Here is a 16516-nt window from a genome sequence, read left to right as displayed (position 1 = left end):
TGACTGGGACCTGGTGCTACCAGCTGCCACCTGGGACGACCAGCCTCAACCTGCAGCAAGGCAGGAAGAAACCTCAGCCCAAGGCAGCAGGAACCCCAGGGCTCTCAGCTGTGCCTGGATGGTGGGTAGCTTGCTTCCTCTGAGATGTACCCCAGCATTCAGCATGCTTGGCTGCAGACTTACTGAGTACCTGAGTCGTCAAATGAATGAACAAGCTCCAAGTACAGGATTCAGGATGGCCTCTGGAGCCAATAAACCTGTGTGCCAAGTGGGAGTGTGTGGGGCCGGCATTGTGGCATTCTGGGTTAAGTGGCCACCTGCACTGTTGGCATCCTATAGGGGACCTACTCGAGTCCAGCTCCCTGCCATCGCACGGGAAAACGGTGGAGGGTAGCACAAGTGCTTGGAGTCCTATACCCATATGGGAGACCCAGAAGAAGCTCCCGGCTCCTGGCCTCAGCGTGGCCCAGCTCCAGCTGTTGTGGCTGTTTGGGGAGTGAATCAGCAGATGGATGATCTTTCTCTGCCTTTTGGTAACTCTGTCAGAAAAATAATAAATCTTTCTTTTTAAAATGGGAGTGGTATGTGTGTAGGTGTATGTACACATACATCCAACAAGCCCTTCCAAGGAAATTGTGATCCAGGGGAGAATAAGAAAACTGAGCCAGCCAGTGACCCCTCATGGCCTGAGGACTTCATTCTTTTTCAAAGATTTATTTATTTTAAACAATAAAGAAAAAATAGATTTATTTATTTGGAAGCAAAGTTGGAGAGGGGAAGGGATAGAAGGATGGAAGGAAAGGTGGATGGATTATGGATGGATCTCTCTTGCATATGCTGGCTCATTCTCCAATGGCCTCAACAACCAGGGCTGAACCAGGCTAAAGCCAGGGGCCGGAAACTCCAGCCGTGGCTTCTGTTCGTGGGAGAGGCCTAGGCATTTGGGCCTCTCTTCCCCACAAGGTGGCGCAAGGGAGCACAGCACCTCCGCTGCTCTCTGAGGCCCACTGGCAGGGAGCTGTGTTGGAAGTGGAGCAGCCAGGACAGGAGCTGATGCTGATGTGGGATGCTGGGATCAGAGGCAGTCGCACCTGTTGAGCCACAACATTGGCCCCTTGGTGCCAGATTTCTAATCTCTCCATAAACTTGGGGGGAAGGAGGTGTCTGGGGGATTCCTGAGGAGACGGACCCAGTAGCAGGCATAGAAGTGTACCACATGAGGACTGGCAGGAGCCGGACATAAGTGATGACCTAAGGACAACAAGCCGAAGAACAGAGTCAAACTAAGCAGGCATTTGCTGTGTCCCCACCCTGCTAAGCCTGGATGCGTTCTGGGGGACTCTCCCATTAGAAGTTAGGCACATTGGTGACATCACTTAGCTTGCCAGGAGTTAAGTAGTGGCGACTTACTTGAATCCTGAGAGGTGCCTGTTGAGGCAGCTGTTTTAAGGAAAGACAGCCAATGCCCCAAGGTGGAGGCGGAAAGGGAAGCGGGGAAGGGGGAGGACCCAAGATCACACAGGGCTACAACCCTCCCCCAAGGAATGCTAGCCCAGCTGCTGGGCAGGGGCTCTGAGGGAAGTCCATGGTGGAAGGGAAGGTAATGAAGGCCACTCACTGCTCATCCTACATCCTCCTGGCTGTCCTGGGGGCGTCTCTTCCTGGCCAGAGAAGTTAGAAATTTCTAGAAAGAGCAATTGACCAGGGCAGGGGATGGAGCCAGGGGCTGGAATGAATCTCTCAAGCAGCTTTGAAGCATGTGTCAAAGAGTCTGTGATCCCATTTATTGTCCCCCATAGCTGGAAAGATCTTTCTATTTGCAAAAACTTCCACCATAGAAGCTTTATCTGCCAGGACTCTGAGTTTCCCACCCGGGGTGGGAAGAGGTGGCTAAGGGATCGAGTAGGCCAAGGCAGGCTTCTAAAGCAACAGAGAGCTCTGTCACATCACAGGTTCCCTCGCCGGCCCATCTTATTCCACCTTCAGCTCCAAGTATGGGCCCATCCGAGGCTTGACAACTTGCTTGTCCAGCGAGGATCCAGACTGCACCTGTCAGCCTGGGAGCCACAGGGCTTTTCTCTCTGTGCTCCCTTGCGCCTCCTTGTGGGGAAGAGAGAGGATGCTCTGTGAACCTTTGAAATGAGCAACCCTCCTTCTGCCCCACTCACAGGTCAGGTGGGCAGAGTCAAGGGCAGGCTCCGAATTGGGGTATTCTTTGCTATGGCCTAGGCCATGGTAGCCCTCTGCGAGGCCGTCCACCTGCGTCCTTGCTACCCAGCTTCCTTTGAAGAACCGTCCACATTGTAAAATAAAATTTATTTATTGGAAAGACAATGTGCTACAGAGACAACACTAGAGGGATCTTCCATCCTCTGTCCCACTCTCCAGATGGCTGTAATGCCTGGGAGTGGTCCAGGCCAAACTCAGGAGCCAAAAACTGCATGTGGGTTTCCCACATGGGTTCAGACCCAGGCCATTCTCTGCTGCTTTGCCAGGCACATTAGCAGGGAGCTGGGTTGGAAGTGGAGTGGCTAGGACTTGAACAGGCGCTGTTGTGGGATGCCAGCCTTGGGATATCTTCCATGGCCTTCCCAGGTGTATCAGCATGGGGTTGGATGGGAAACAGAGCAGCCAGGATGTTCCCAGTATGATGTTACAAGCAGTAATTTAACCTGCTGCCCACCACACCAGGCCCTGTATGTAAATAGTGATGATGATGAGGAACCCAAGAGCTTTCTATGGCCTCCAGAACAGAGGACTACAAGCTGGGGAAGACGTGCGGTCTCCCCCTTAAGAAGGTGAAGTTGGTGTCAGGTTGTTGTGAGGGAGGCACGTTCAGGCCTTGCTCCCAGCTGCTGCTGATGATCCTAGCACTGGCCCCTGGGCTGCTTGGCCTGCACACTGCAGCCTGTCTCTGTCTGCATCATCCCATCCTGTCTCCCTGCATGTCTATTGCTAGATCGCCAGCTTCTCTTAGAAGGATGCTGGCCACATTGGACCAAGGCTTGCTCTAACTGAGCAGCACCGACCTCTGCCAAGACCCCAAGGTCACTCTGAGTTATTCGGATGTCAGCTCCTCTCCCTCTCAGGACACAGTGCAAAGGCCCCTGACAGGTCTGCAGGGACTGGCAGCATGGACGGCCCTAGCCTGGCACTGAATCGCCCCCCTGCCCCATGCTTGTGTCTTCCAGGGTGTTCGGACTTGCATCTCCTGGATATGTTGACCCCGACTGAGAGGAAGCGGCAGGGGTACATCCATGAGCTCATTGTCACCGAAGAGAACTATGTGACTGATCTGCAGCTGGTCACAGAGGTACTGCATGGCCGCCATGGGTGTACGGGGTGGACACAGGGAGGTGGGGGGGTCTGGGTCATGGTGGCCTGCACCCCCGTTCTGAGCCTAGGGACCCCCTCCTGCTCTGCAGGGAGCACCTGGCTGGCCAGTGTTCCCTGGAGAACAGATGGTGGGACTCTAGGTCGTGACCAGAGGAGCAGAGATGACTCATGGGAAGGGGGCCCAGAGACCCTGGAGCAGTTGGTAGCACTCCCCAAAGGTCATGGAAAAATGCAATGAAAACATCAATTTTGCTGCAACCATGAAACAGCAACAACCAATGTGAAATGCATGCACAGTTTTTCTGTAATGCACATTCATTTCCATGGGCTTCTGGAAGCATCCTCAGATGACTGTTGACACCTTGCAGGTGGTCGCGCCATGCCCTGGGCCTTGGTGTTGCTGTTGATTTTGGAACAGGGTGGCCAGTTGGTTCAGCTGTCTTTCCCAGAACTCCTTCTCCACATTGTGCAGCACCTGCCACCGGGAACGAGGGTTTCCCCCTGTGCCCCCAGGAGTCCCCTGCACAGGAAGGATGCTCCCTGTGTCCAGTGCCCCCAGGGCACCTTTGAAGGAAGGGCCCGGCTCACGGAGTCCAGCAAGAGTGAGAGAGGCAGGGTCGGGCACCCCTGTTGCTCAACGAGTCATGACGTTTGCAAGGCTGACTGGGGCATTGTTCTATGATTTGATCAGTGCTGTGAACCTGTCAGCACCACCACCCTGATCCATCATGAACCCACTCAGCATCCAGAGGAGGTGTGGCCAGGCTGGCCCGTGTTGGGGGTGAAGGCAAGGGAGTAGAGGAAAGATTGCAGACCCCACTGCGCTGCTCCAGACAGCACTGGTGTAAATTCAAGACACCTGACTGTAGTTCAATACACATTGAAGATGTCTAGGATTGGTTGCCTCCTTAGCAACCGCACCCTTGTGTAGTGTAAAGAATGTACAACCTTGGTAGTACTCCAGGTTCAGCATTAGCAGCTTGAGGACACATGAGGAAGAGGGCTCTGGGGACCAGTCGCGGCCCTGTCTGGGCCAGGCAGAATGCAAAGATGGGGGACCTTTACAAGACGCCGGCCTAACAGGCCCAGCCCAGGAGGCTGGGGCCAGAGCTCTGGAGCCAGTCCTGGAGGTCGCCCAGGTTACCGCTGCTTGGTAGAGTCCCTATTCCTGATCGCATGCTCCAGGCTAGTACAGGTGCTGCAGGAGAGAAGGGTGGGGCTGCCATTCCCAGGCGCATCTCTAACCCCCCACTTTCCCCCTGGACCGCCCTCACTCCAGGGTTGTGGCGTGCACCTGCTGGCGCTGCCCCTCACCCTGCCCGCCCGGCAGAGGTGGCGAAGGTGGACGCACGGGGATCCTCCCCTGGCCTTGCTCTAACGTGGTGGGTGCGCGCGCACACATGTTCCAAGCTAACCGTTTTTGCTTTCTGAACTGCTCCATTTTCTGCATCTGTAGATCTTTCAGAAACCCCTGATGGAGTCTGAGCTGCTGACAGAAAAAGAGGTGGCTATGATTTTTGTTAACTGGAAGGAGCTGATTATGTGTAATATCAAACTGCTGAAGTAAGCCTCTCTTCTCTAACGCCCAGCCTCGCTCGCCTCCCCCGCTCACACTAGCCCCTCCTGCGTGTCCTCCCCGCGTGTGTCTCTCCAGCGACCCCCTCCTCCCGCCACCGCCCCTGCACGCCTCCTGTCCTCTCCGCCCGCGCCCACACCCTAGCAGCATTACCCGCAGTGCACCTTTTAGAAACGGTCTTCCCTTTATAGCTCCCGAGGGAGAGGAAGTCACCTTCCAAAGTGTCCCTGTTGCTGGCGGTCCATCCCAGGCATGGGGCCTGCCCTCGGACAGGGGTATCCTGTGAAGGGGGTGTTGGCAGCTTGGGCCACCCTCCGCTCCTGCAAGTGCCCAAGCATGGGCCAATCCCAGCACCCGGCGGGTCTGTTTATGTTATATTCCCCTGCTAGTTTACACTTGGTTCCACTGCCCTTCCTTTTTAGCCTCAGTTTCCCCATCTGGAAAATAAATGAAGGGATTGGATGAGATCACCTCAGGAGTTCTTTCCGACTAATTAACAAATATGTATATATATTAATTTTTGTTTGAAAGGCAGATTTACAGAGAGAAGACCTTGCATTCGCTGGTTCACTCCCCAAGTAGTCACAATGATTGAAACTGAGCCCATCCAGACAGGAGCCAGGAGTTTCTTCTGGGTCTCCCACAGGGGTGCAGGGTCCCAAGGACAAGAGCCGTTCTCCACTGCTCTCCCAGGCCACAAGCAGGGGTCTGGATCAGAAGTGGAGCAGCCAGGACTCCAACCAGCACCATAAGAGATGCCAGTGCTTCAAAGTGGAGGAGCCTGTTGAGCCATGGCACTGTCCCTTCCAGTTCCAACAGTAACAATAATGCCCCTTGGAAAGCTCCGCTCCGCTCCCCTGCCCCAGCACGTCTCCGCCATCCATCCAGGCCAGCCTGGCTCCTTGCCCCCTTGCCTTCCCCTCGCTGCCATTGCTGCCCTCAGTCCCCTCCTGTCCAGAAGCAGCCCCCTATGGGGCCAGGGCTTACTTGCCTGCCTCCTCCACTTAGCTATGACTTTCTCCCCAGCCCTGGAGCTGGGACATGTGCCCCTATCACAGCTGGGGAAAAGGATTTCAGAGAGGTTGAGTGACTTGACCAAGGTCACACGGTAGGTGGTCTGCTCTGTGGATATACACCCAGAGTCTCAGGTCTGGGGAGGTCAGGCACAGTCCTGCCCGCTGTGTGCGTAGAGCCTGGAGTGAGGAGTCAAACACACCGGGACCTTCTAGCTTGTTTGGGGCAGTCATGTGGGCAGGTGACTCTGTTTGGTTTAGTTCCCGTGAGGTTCCAGTCATGGCCCCATGAATGGTGTGGGGAAACCCATGTCCAATTGGCTTGCTCTCCATCATGGTGCAAATACACACCTGTGGTCCTCCCCTTCCCTCTCCCAAAGTCCCTTTCTTTGCCTCTGCTCTGCTGATTGCCTGATAAGCTATTAGGGGTGAACTGGTCTTTAAAAAAAAAAAACATTTATTTATTTTACTTGGAAAGTCAGAGTTACAGAGAGAGGGGGAGACAGAGAGAGAGAGAGAGAGAGAGAGAGAGAGAGAGAGAGAGAAAGAAAGAGAGAGAGACAGCGCTTCCTTCTGGTGATTCACTTTTCTGATGGTTGCAATGGCCAGAGCTGAACCAGTCTGATGCTGGGAGCCAGGAACTTCTTCTGGGGGCCCAAGAAGTTGGGCCATCCTCCCATTGCTTTCCTAGGCCATTAGCAAGGAGCTGGATCAGAAGTGGAGCAGCTGGGACATGAACCAGCGCTTATATGGAATACTGGTGCCAGCAGGTAGAGTATTAGCCTGTTATACCACCATGCTGGCCACTGGTTAATGCTTTTCACCTTCAGGATGAAACATACTCTGTAAGAGTTATTTATTTATTTGAAAACTTGAGTTAGAGAGAGATTGAGATCTTTCATCTAATGATTCCCTCCACAAATGGCTGCAAAGGGCAACGGCTGGGTCGGACTTAAAGCCAGAATTCTGGAACTCCATCTGGGTCTCTTAGGGGGTCCGGGGAAACAAGCTCTTGGGCCATTCTCCACTGCCTTCCCAGGTACATCAGCAGGTTGCCAAGTCTGGAGTAGATCAGCTGTAGCTTCAGCCAGCACCCATAGGGGACGCTGGCACTATAGCTGGTGGCTTAGCTAGCTGTGCCACAATGCCAGGCCCTGGGATACAGAGACTTTAAGGTAGAATTCTGGAATTATCAGAGAGCTGCCTTCCATCTGCCTCTTTGGGGCCAGGGGTCAGGACGTGCCCCTTGGATCCGGATAAAGGAAAAGAATTTATCAAACCAACCAATAATAAATGAAAATAAGGGGGGTTGAGTACGGCTGCTAATGATGCCTTCTGTTGAGTTAAACAAATGGGTGGCTCTCTCACCAGGAAGCTAAGATCTGAGAAATGTACCTTTAAGAATGCTTATCCAGAGGTCAAGCACAGGCACCTTGGAGTAGAAGCAGGAGTGAGGAGGGGTGCTGGGTGCTGGGAAGTGTTTTGTTTTTGTTCTTAATCAAGATCCTTTTATTTTGTTTTGTTTCAGGATTTATTTTATAGGTGCCAGTGTTGTGGCATAGCAGGTAGGGCAGAATTACAGAGAGAGAGAGAGAGAGAGAGAGAGAGAGAGAGAGAGAGAGAGAGAGAGAGAAAGACACACAGAGAAAGGGGGAATGGAGAGAGACAGAGAAAGAAATCGTTCATCTTTGCTTCACTCCTCAAATGGACACAACAGCCGGGTCTGAACCAGACAGAAACCAAGTGTCTGGGCAGCTCCATCTGGGTCTTCCTCGTGGGTACAGGGAGCCAGGCACCTTAGGCCATTTTCCCTGTAGGGAGTTGCATCAGAAGCGGAATGACCAAGATTTGAACCTGTGTCTATATGGCATCCCAGCGATGCAGACAGAGGTCTAAACCGCTGCACCTACAGGCCTCTTAAGAGATTCTTTTATTCCCTTTAGAGGATGAGTGTTTGAGAGTAGGAGAAAGAGAAATGAAAACACTTCTTCACACATTCTCTGCAAAGAAAAAAAGTGTTCCTTAAATATTATGAAGTATTTAAGTGTCCTTTTTCATTTAAGAAAAATGGACTTTGTCTTATTGACGCAGAACATGAACGAAGAGAAGAAAAGAAAAATTTATCTAAGGTGGTCAGCAAACACAGGATGTGTTGGGACCAGTGCGATGGCTCAAATGACTAATACTCCACCTCCAAGCCCCAGCATCCCATATGGACGCCAGTTTGTGTCCCCGCAGCTCTGCTTCCCATCCAGCTCCCTGCTTGAGGCCTGGGAAAGCAGTGGAGGATGGCCCAAAGCCTTGGGACCCTGCACCCACGTGGGAGACCCAGAAGAAGCTCCTGGCTCCTGACTTCGGATCTGCCCAGCTCTGGTTGTTGAGGCCATTTGGGAAGTAAACTACTGGATGGAAGCTCTAGCTCTCCTTCTCTCTGTAAATCTGCCTTTCCAATAAAAAAATACATTTTTTTTTAAGACAGTATGTTAGAATCCCCCATTCCCACACTGGGCAGTCACTGGCCCTGTGGTCGGGGAGGGACGGAAGGAGGTTGTTGCCAAGTGCAGAACCAGGGGCCAGGCGGAAGTCCTCAGAGGACGAAGTGCAGGCTGAGAGGTGGAGTTGGGCTCCTGTTGGGTCCCTGGTTGGTTGGCAGTGCCCACGCAGCCCTCCCTTGGTCAGAAACAGAAAATTTAATGATGGCCAGGTGGGCTCTGGTCAGTCGGGGACAGCGACTTGCTCTTGTCTGAGGGGTTTCTGGAGAAAGTCAAGCTGTTGACTGTGAAGTGATGTGCAAAAGTGGCCATTTGGACTCTGGGGGGCACCACTCCCTTCGTCTGTCTGGGAGTTAATTGCAGGAAGAGATGGATTTGCAAAGAAGCTTCCAGCTAAGGGAGAGCCTGGGGCGGTGGGCAGGGCTCAGAGCAGCTTAGGGTGGGAGGTGAACGGGACCACCATGCCTGTATCGCACCTGCTGACTCCAGGCTCAGATCTAGACTCAAAGGAGGTCTGTTAACCTGTTAGCTGTGTGCCTTTGATCAAGTTCCCCCAATTTCTGTGTGCCTCAGTTTCTCCAAGAGGAGACAGGGATCATAAATACTAGTCAAAGAAACTTTACAGACCCGTGGGAAGGTGAATTATTAAGACTTATTGTTTGAAAGGCAGAGTTAGAGAGAAGGAGAGACAGAGAGGGCTCTTCTATTATCTGTTTTACTCCCTGGTGGTCACAGTGGCCCAGGCTGGCTTGGCCAGTTCAAAACCAAGAGCCAAAAAGCTTCTTATTGGTTTCCCACATGGGTGGCAGTGACCAAAGTACTTGGGCCATTTTTCATTGCCTTTCCCTAATGCATTAGCAGGGAGCTGCATTGGAAGAAGGGGAGCTGGGACAAGAACTGGCACCCACATGGAATGCTGGTGTCATGCAATCCCCCCACCTGCCTCATACCACAAGGCCAGTCCCTGAAAAATTGAATTTAAAAATAAGTTTGGGTGTCAAAATTTTGAAATGCGTGCAATTTTTTCCCTAACTCATATTTTTCATAAACTTTTCAAAGATTTCTCTGAAATGATAAAGTTGAAGCACTGACAGGTGCTAGCTCCATGCCCGGCCCTGAGCTGAGACTACACAAGGCCAGGAATACTCACCCAGGCACCTGTGCTGAGGTGCTCTTTGGAGTGTTCATGAACCCTGTCAGGCTTAGTGCTCTGGTCCCAGGGACACCCCCCCGCCAAGTCCTCAGAAGTCTGGTTTATGCAAGTCCTGGTCCACAGCACCTGAGGCCCACTTCCTGGTGGGGCATCTTGAGTTGACCAGCACCAGCTCCCATAGCCCTGACACTGGCTTTACTTCCTTAACCATCCCTAAATGCTCCTTCTGCCAGCTTCTCCTTGTCTTCTCCATCAAGGAGGGGCAGAAAAACTGCTTTCATTCTCCTGCAGGAAAAAAAAATTGTCTACTCCTCATTCCCATTGACAGAAAGTGAGAAACATGGTTATTCAGGGGGCTCACCCTCACAGCTGTTGCATGCTGGGGGATGTGCCACACCAGCAGGCTGGGGAGAAGTGGCCTCTGGGTCACCCAGAGCATGACACACTGCTGCCCCTTCTCATGCCAGTGCTTGCTGGCAGCCAGGGCTGACTCTCCAGGAGGGCCTCCCTGCAGCTGGCACTGCTGCTGCCTCAGACCACACACCTCTTTGGCTGTGAAGTTTCTCTCTTTGATTTGCCCAGTCTGAGGACTTTTTTTTTTTTAATTAAAAAGTGGAGGGTAAAGAAAAGAAAGTGATCCAAAGCTTTAAAGCCCAATACTAGTATTACTAGTGCCTCCTTGTGATGGCATAACCTTGCCTGTGGAAATCTCCAACGTGACAGTTAAGAGTAAGCCAAAGGTGACAGGCTCCAAACCTTATGTTCAAATCATGTACTAGACAATTTGGTTCCATCCACCCGTCTGTCTGTCCATTCATCCATACATCCATGTGTCAATCTGTGTGTCAGTCTGTCAGTCCACCTCTGACTGCTAGCATAGTGAGGTGCACTCACAGCCTCGCCCCTAGTGGTCCTGACCTGGTAGGACATCACTAACCCTGCGGTGTCGAGGCTCAGAGCTACAGCCTTCTCCCAGATACTGGTGTTCAGGGGTCCCCCTGTGGGCGGTGGATGGTGAATGCACAACCCCGACCAGGACGGCTTCAAGTCCTTTCCCAGTTGGTTGAGTGGCCCTCCTTGATTTCCAGGCTGTGTGCTGTTTGGGTTTACTGGCCTATTAATCGTATTAACAGCCTTCTCTCCAACATTCCAAGTCGAGTTGATCTCCAAGGAGCCACAGCAACAATGCAGCCAGTGGTAGCGATAGCCCAAGCGCTCATTTATACTTCGCCTTGGAGAGCAGAATGACTGTTGGTTAACCCTCTCAATCATGCTCTGATGAAACTGAAAATGAGCCACCCCATGCCCTGGCCATAACACCTTTCTATGGTCCAGCTGTGGCCTGGGAAAGGGGCTCAGGGCTCAGGCCACAGAAGCCGGGAACATCCCCTGTGGGGTGTCCGTGAAACCAGACTACAGCACTGGGGACCTGTGTGCATTGGGAAGGCGAGGATTCTGTCCCTTCCCTCACAAAAAAAGAACCGTAGCCAACAACAGCCACGGTGCCAGCGAGCAGTGGCCTGGGCACTGCCTCTGGCAGCTAGGCTCTGCTCTTTGCTCTGTTCCTTGTCTCCTGAATAGACACCCATTAGTGGTCCTGGGGTTTGGGTCCCGCACCCACAGTTTGTTTCTGTCCCCCCAGGGGGTGGCGGTAGTGTTTGTGGTGGGGAAGTGATGCGGAGCTGGGGGCTCACCTCCCACCTGCGTGTGTCCCTGCGCAGGGCGCTGAGGGTCCGCAAGAAGATGTCGGGGGAGAAGATGCCAGTGAAGATGATTGGCGACATCCTGAGCGCCCAGCTGCCGCATATGCAGCCCTACATCCGCTTCTGCAGCTGCCAGCTCAACGGGGCCGCCCTCATCCAGCAGAAGACAGACGAGGCCCCGGACTTCAAGGAGTTTGTCAAAGTAAGGAGCACCTGGCCACCCTAGGGTGTCCGTCTCTCGCAGCCTGCGGGCATGCAAGTGGGCTACAGGGAATTCTCTGCAAACATCTCCCCTCTCCCTTACCTCCCAAAAGCCAACAGGCATGGGATCTTGGCTAGAATGCCGGGGGATGATGGGGTGCACTCGCAGGATACCCCTGACGAGCAAGGGGTGGTGGTTGGATTTGGACATATGGGAAACCTTTGGTCTTGTTTGCTGACCCAGGCAGGTCTCCTCCTCTGCTTACCCCTGGTATCCTTGATGATCTGTGACTTCTTGGCCTGTCCCGACATGGGGAATGGTTGTGGCTGATGACCTGGAGCTCACAGCAGTGGCCCGTGCCAGTCAGCCGGAGGTGCCGGGCCCTCTGCCGCGGGTGCTGGTGGGTCCTGGACAGCCGAGTGTCCACCAGGAGAGGTGCCCATAGCCCCCTCTTCCTGGGAGCCCCCCAACCCTGAAACTGAAGTGCTGGGACTGACTTTAACCTTGGCCAGGGTGGGGCCGTGCTGACCACACCACATATACACCAGGCAAATAGCCCACAGCTCTTCCAGAGAGGGAATACACTAGGAATTGAATTAAATCACTTCCATTGAACAGACACATCTGGGTGAGGAAGAGGCACAGCAGAAAGCTTGCTTTTGTGTTTCCATATTTGAGGGGGAGGTCATGGTCACCCCTCCCCCCAGGACTCATAGTAGTGGGTAAGATGTTAGTATGACCTCTTCCAGGTCAGGGCCTTATGGCAGCCTACAGTCCACCGCTTCACCCCCAGTTTCTCTTGCCAAGCCGGTGAACAGGGCCCTCCAAAGTCACTGTCAGATGAGAAAGATTGTGAAGAAGAATTGCAGGTGGAATGGATGGGAGGGGCAGGGTGAGCTAACGGGGTGCCAAGGGCCTCTGGGCAGTGGGTGAGGTCAGCACTGGATGAACTTAAATTTCCTGGAGAGCCCGACACCAGTCCGGGGCGGGGGACTCCTTGGTGCTCTCCTCCCGTCCTCTCCCTGCCCCATTGTGGCGGAACATTCACCTGCCTTTCCCCAGGCAGTGATGGTGTCCACAGCCAGGGCAGGTCCGGACACTGATGAGTTTTGCAAGTTTGAGGGCTCACGGCTGCATGCAACCAGACCGGGCCCTTGAGCACTACGTCACCAAGCAGCATCCCCATGACTTGCAGGCTTATGCACCTGTTTTGACACAGGAGTTTTGCCCATCACTGAGGTGAGCAGGGATTGGCGCAGGCCTTGGGTGGAGACAGGCAGGGAGCCGGGAGTGGAGATAAGCCACTGGGTCTCAGCTCCTGTTCTCCCAGCCTGGCCTGGGTCTCCCAGAGGCCTTGGGCCGGCTCTGCCGCACTCTGGGAGCCAGCCCTCACAGCCTGGCCAGGCATTCGTGTTCTGATTGCATGTGTAGAGTCTTGTGACTCTTTCCTGTCCCCTCTGGCGGGATGCTGGATAGCTGATGAAGGCACGCGCATGGACTTCAAGTATTCTCTGTGAAACTGGCATCTCCTCTCGCACATAACCACATGTGTCCCGTGCAAGTGACAACCAGGAAAGACGTGCAGCTTAGCCCTGGGGGACGGGTCACAAGTGCTGGCCTTCCATTTTCCATCTGGATTGGGCCTCAGCCAGTCCAGCCTTTGCCACGCCTGATGCCTCAGCTGTCACCCAGAGGAACAAGTAGGCCCTGAATCGTGTTAGTGTTGATGTCATTGGGTTTGGATCTTATGTTCATTTCTTTTTTTAAAAAAAATCTCTTACCACAGAGGCTGGCAATGGACCCCAGATGCAAAGGGATGCCTCTTTCTAGCTTTATCCTGAAACCTATGCAGAGGGTGACAAGATATCCTCTGATCATCAAAAATGTAAGTACTTCACAAGCCTGGTCCAGCAAAGGGGAGTGGAGGGGCAGGGGAGCAGTGTAGGAGGGATCCCAGCTACAGCTCCTCCCCTCCCCGGTCCCCTACCATGGGAGCCAGCAGGTAGAAGTAGCTCGTAGATGGTATTGGGTTGAAGGCTGGAGTCACCTGCCAGGGAACTTGGGAAGGGAAGATGGCTCAGTGTGCCAAGAGCTCACAGCACAGAGGCTTGGGATGTAAGGCCGCCTGGCTGCTCCCTGGCTAAGTTGGGTCTAGATGACAAGGCCACCATAGGATTCTCCGTGGGAGACGACAGCTGTTTTCCTCTGAGCTCTTAAGTGGGGCAATGTGGAGGTGAGAACCAGTGGGAGATGGGCACACACATGCAGCTGGCCTCTGGTCCCATGACTGTGTCATCCCGGGGCCGATGGCTCCTGCGCAGTAGGGTCAGGCCTGGTTCTTTGTCATGGAGGACAGTCCTTAGAAACCCAAGTACAGACACTGCCGTACTGTCTGGGCCCATCCAGTGAGAGGTAGCAGTTATACAGTGTATTCACGTGCCCACACCCACACTCACACACATCTACATGCCCTTATGCTCTCGTATTTATTTCCAGACCATGTGTGTTTGCAGAATGACACCCATGAACGCACACTGTTACCTCCTATTTGAATATGGTACCATGAAATTCATCCCAGCCATGCCGTTTCTTTCTTTTACTTCTTTGTTTTTAAGATTTATCTTATTTTTATTGGAAAGGCAGATTTAGAGAGAGAATGAGAGACAGAGATCTTCCATCTGCTGGTCCACTCTCCAAATGGCCACAATGGCTAGAGCTGAGCTGATCCAAAGCCAGGAGCCAAGAACTTCTTCTGGGTCTTCCATGCGGGTGCAGAGTTCCAATGCTTTGGGTCATCTTCTGCTGCTCTCCCAGGCCACAGACAGAGAGCTGGATAGGAAGTGGAGCAGCTGGGATACAAACTAGTGCCCATATGGGATCCTGGCACATGCAATGTGAGGATGTAATCACTGAGCCATTACGCCAGGCCCTACTAGCCTTCCTTTTCTGTCTTGGCCACCTCCTGCCCTGGAAGAAGCCTGCCTCTCCATAGACTTATTTGTTCAGATTCTTCAGGTATAGAGACCCAGAAGAAGCTCCTGGATCCTGGCTTTGGATGAGCTCAGACTAGCCATTGTGGCCATTTGGAGAATGGGCCAGCAGATGGAAGATCTTTCTCTGTCTCTCTCTCTGTATCTAATCTGCCTTTCCAATGAAATTAAACCTTAAAAAAAGAAACATAAAAATGCTCCTTTTCAATACCAGGGTGGAGAAATTCTTAGCATGGCATCAAGGACAGAAGCTTGAAGGCTTTAGTGTCGTAACAACTTAAAACAGCTCTTTGAGCCTGGGAAACAACTTAGTATTTTTAAAGGAGACTGGTTAGAAAAGTTAGGGGAGAACTGTACTATTGAAATACTTTATAGGCTTGAAGGCAGGAGCTAAAATTGTGGTGCTATGGATTAAACAGCGATCTCTGATATCAGCATCCCATGTTGGATCACTCCTCTGATTACAGCGATCTCTGATATCAGCATCCCATGTTGGATCACTCCTCTGATCCTGGCTGCTCTGATTTCAATCCAGCTCCCTGTTAATTCACCTGGGAAAGCAGTAGAGGATAGCCCAAGGCCTTGGGCCCCTTCTACCCACATGGGAGATCCAGATGGAATTCTTGATTCCTGGCACAGCCTGGTCATTGCGGCCACTTGAGAAGTGAACCAGCACATGGAAGATCTCTATCATTTTGTCTTTCAAATAAATAAAGTAGATGTTTTGTAAAAAAAAAAAGAAAAAAAATATTATGGGTCCAGCATGGTAGCCTAATAGCTAAATCGCTATCTTGTCTCCGCCAGAATCACATATGGGCACCAGTTCATATACCAGCTACTCCAGTTCCCTTGTAGCTCCCTGCTGGGGGCCTGGGAAAGCAGCAAAGGATGACCCAAGGCCTTGGGACTCTGCATCTGCTTGGGAGACCTGAAAGAGGCTCCTGGCTCCTGGTTTTGGATCAGCTCAGCTCCAGCCATTTGTGGCCACTTGGGGAGTAAACCAGTGGACAGGAGATATTTCTCTGTGTCTTTCCTTCTCTCTGTATATCTGCCTTTTCAATAAAAAATAATAAATCTTTAATTTTTTAATTATTTACATATTTGAGAGGATTGCACACCCATGTGGGCCTCCCAGTAAGGTGGGGGGCAAGGTATGGAAGCAGGTATATGGGAAAAATGTTTTTTGTTTTTTATTTTAATTTTGTTTCCTGTGTCCAGATGTGGGGAGTAGGGGGCGCTGCTCCTAGTTGTCAAACTATATCGGCACCTGATTCGGCAAGCATGGGGATGGGGACGGTCCTTTGATGATACTTTAAGGACCCTAATGTGAGGAAGAATGTTTCAAGTATGTTACATGAGTGGTTTTGATAGTTCTGAGATGTTACACCAGGGTTGATAAAATCTTTCTAAGCCCTATTGGTTGAGCAAGTCTACCTTAGTGCGTTCACAGGCCAGAAACACATCGCAAAGCTTGGCCAGGAGAATTGCCCAACCTGTTCTGCTTTCCATGTTTTAACAGGGCAATTGGCCTAGAGACGCCTTCTGCTGGCCTAGACAAGCTGGCTGTCATGTCTGCCATATGCATCTGGGCATTCTGTCCATTGTACAGGTATCAGCAACTGAGGTGACCCAGTCCGGATACATTCACTCCAAGGTTGATTCACATAAGTTGTGATTTTACCTGTGGCTGAGGTTTGAGTCCACTGGTCTAATTGGGGAGTCTCCTAAGAAACCTCTCCTGTGGTGACCTGAAACTTGACTGTTGTATGTGCCAGCTAGTGCAGACTCAAGTTTGGTCCATCACCTGCACCAGCTAATGCACCAGCTAATGCACATACCAGTGGATGCAGTTGCCTGGTGAGTTCTACTGTAGCCCTACACCTCGTGTAAACCGAAGGGTGGTGCAGCCTAGCCCAGCCCATCCTGCATCCTCTCTGGCTCTCAAGCACACCCATGGGTGCTGTGGCTTAGCTCAGCCTGAACTGCATCCCACACCTGGCCTACACATACGCCAGTGGGTACTGCTGTTATATCCAGCCTGACCTGCCCTC

General features: G+C 52.3%; 1 protein-coding gene across 6 annotated transcripts in view; it reads left to right on the top strand.

Moving 5' to 3' along the window:
• ITSN1 (intersectin 1) overlaps positions 1-16516 on the top strand; it is a 209186-nt gene that overhangs the window by 178258 nt on the left and 14412 nt on the right. For 4 of the 6 annotated variants that reach the window (XM_058661672.1, XM_058661671.1, XM_058661674.1 and 1 more), the window contains 4 exons: positions 3192-3313; positions 4793-4899; positions 11292-11475; positions 13262-13360. In XM_058661672.1, the coding sequence (XP_058517655.1) occupies positions 3192-3313; positions 4793-4899; positions 11292-11475; positions 13262-13360 (512 nt within the window). The remainder of the gene's footprint in view (positions 1-3191; positions 3314-4792; positions 4900-11291; positions 11476-13261; positions 13361-16516) is intronic. The other 2 variants (XR_009245150.1, XR_009245151.1) reach the window with 2 other exon arrangements.

The sequence above is a fragment of the Ochotona princeps genome, chromosome 3 (assembly GCF_030435755.1).
Source record: "Ochotona princeps isolate mOchPri1 chromosome 3, mOchPri1.hap1, whole genome shotgun sequence".
NCBI classification, from domain to species: Eukaryota; Metazoa; Chordata; class Mammalia; order Lagomorpha; family Ochotonidae; genus Ochotona; species Ochotona princeps.
Note: the sequence above shows the minus strand (reverse complement) of the source record. Positions and strands in the feature narration are given on the sequence as shown.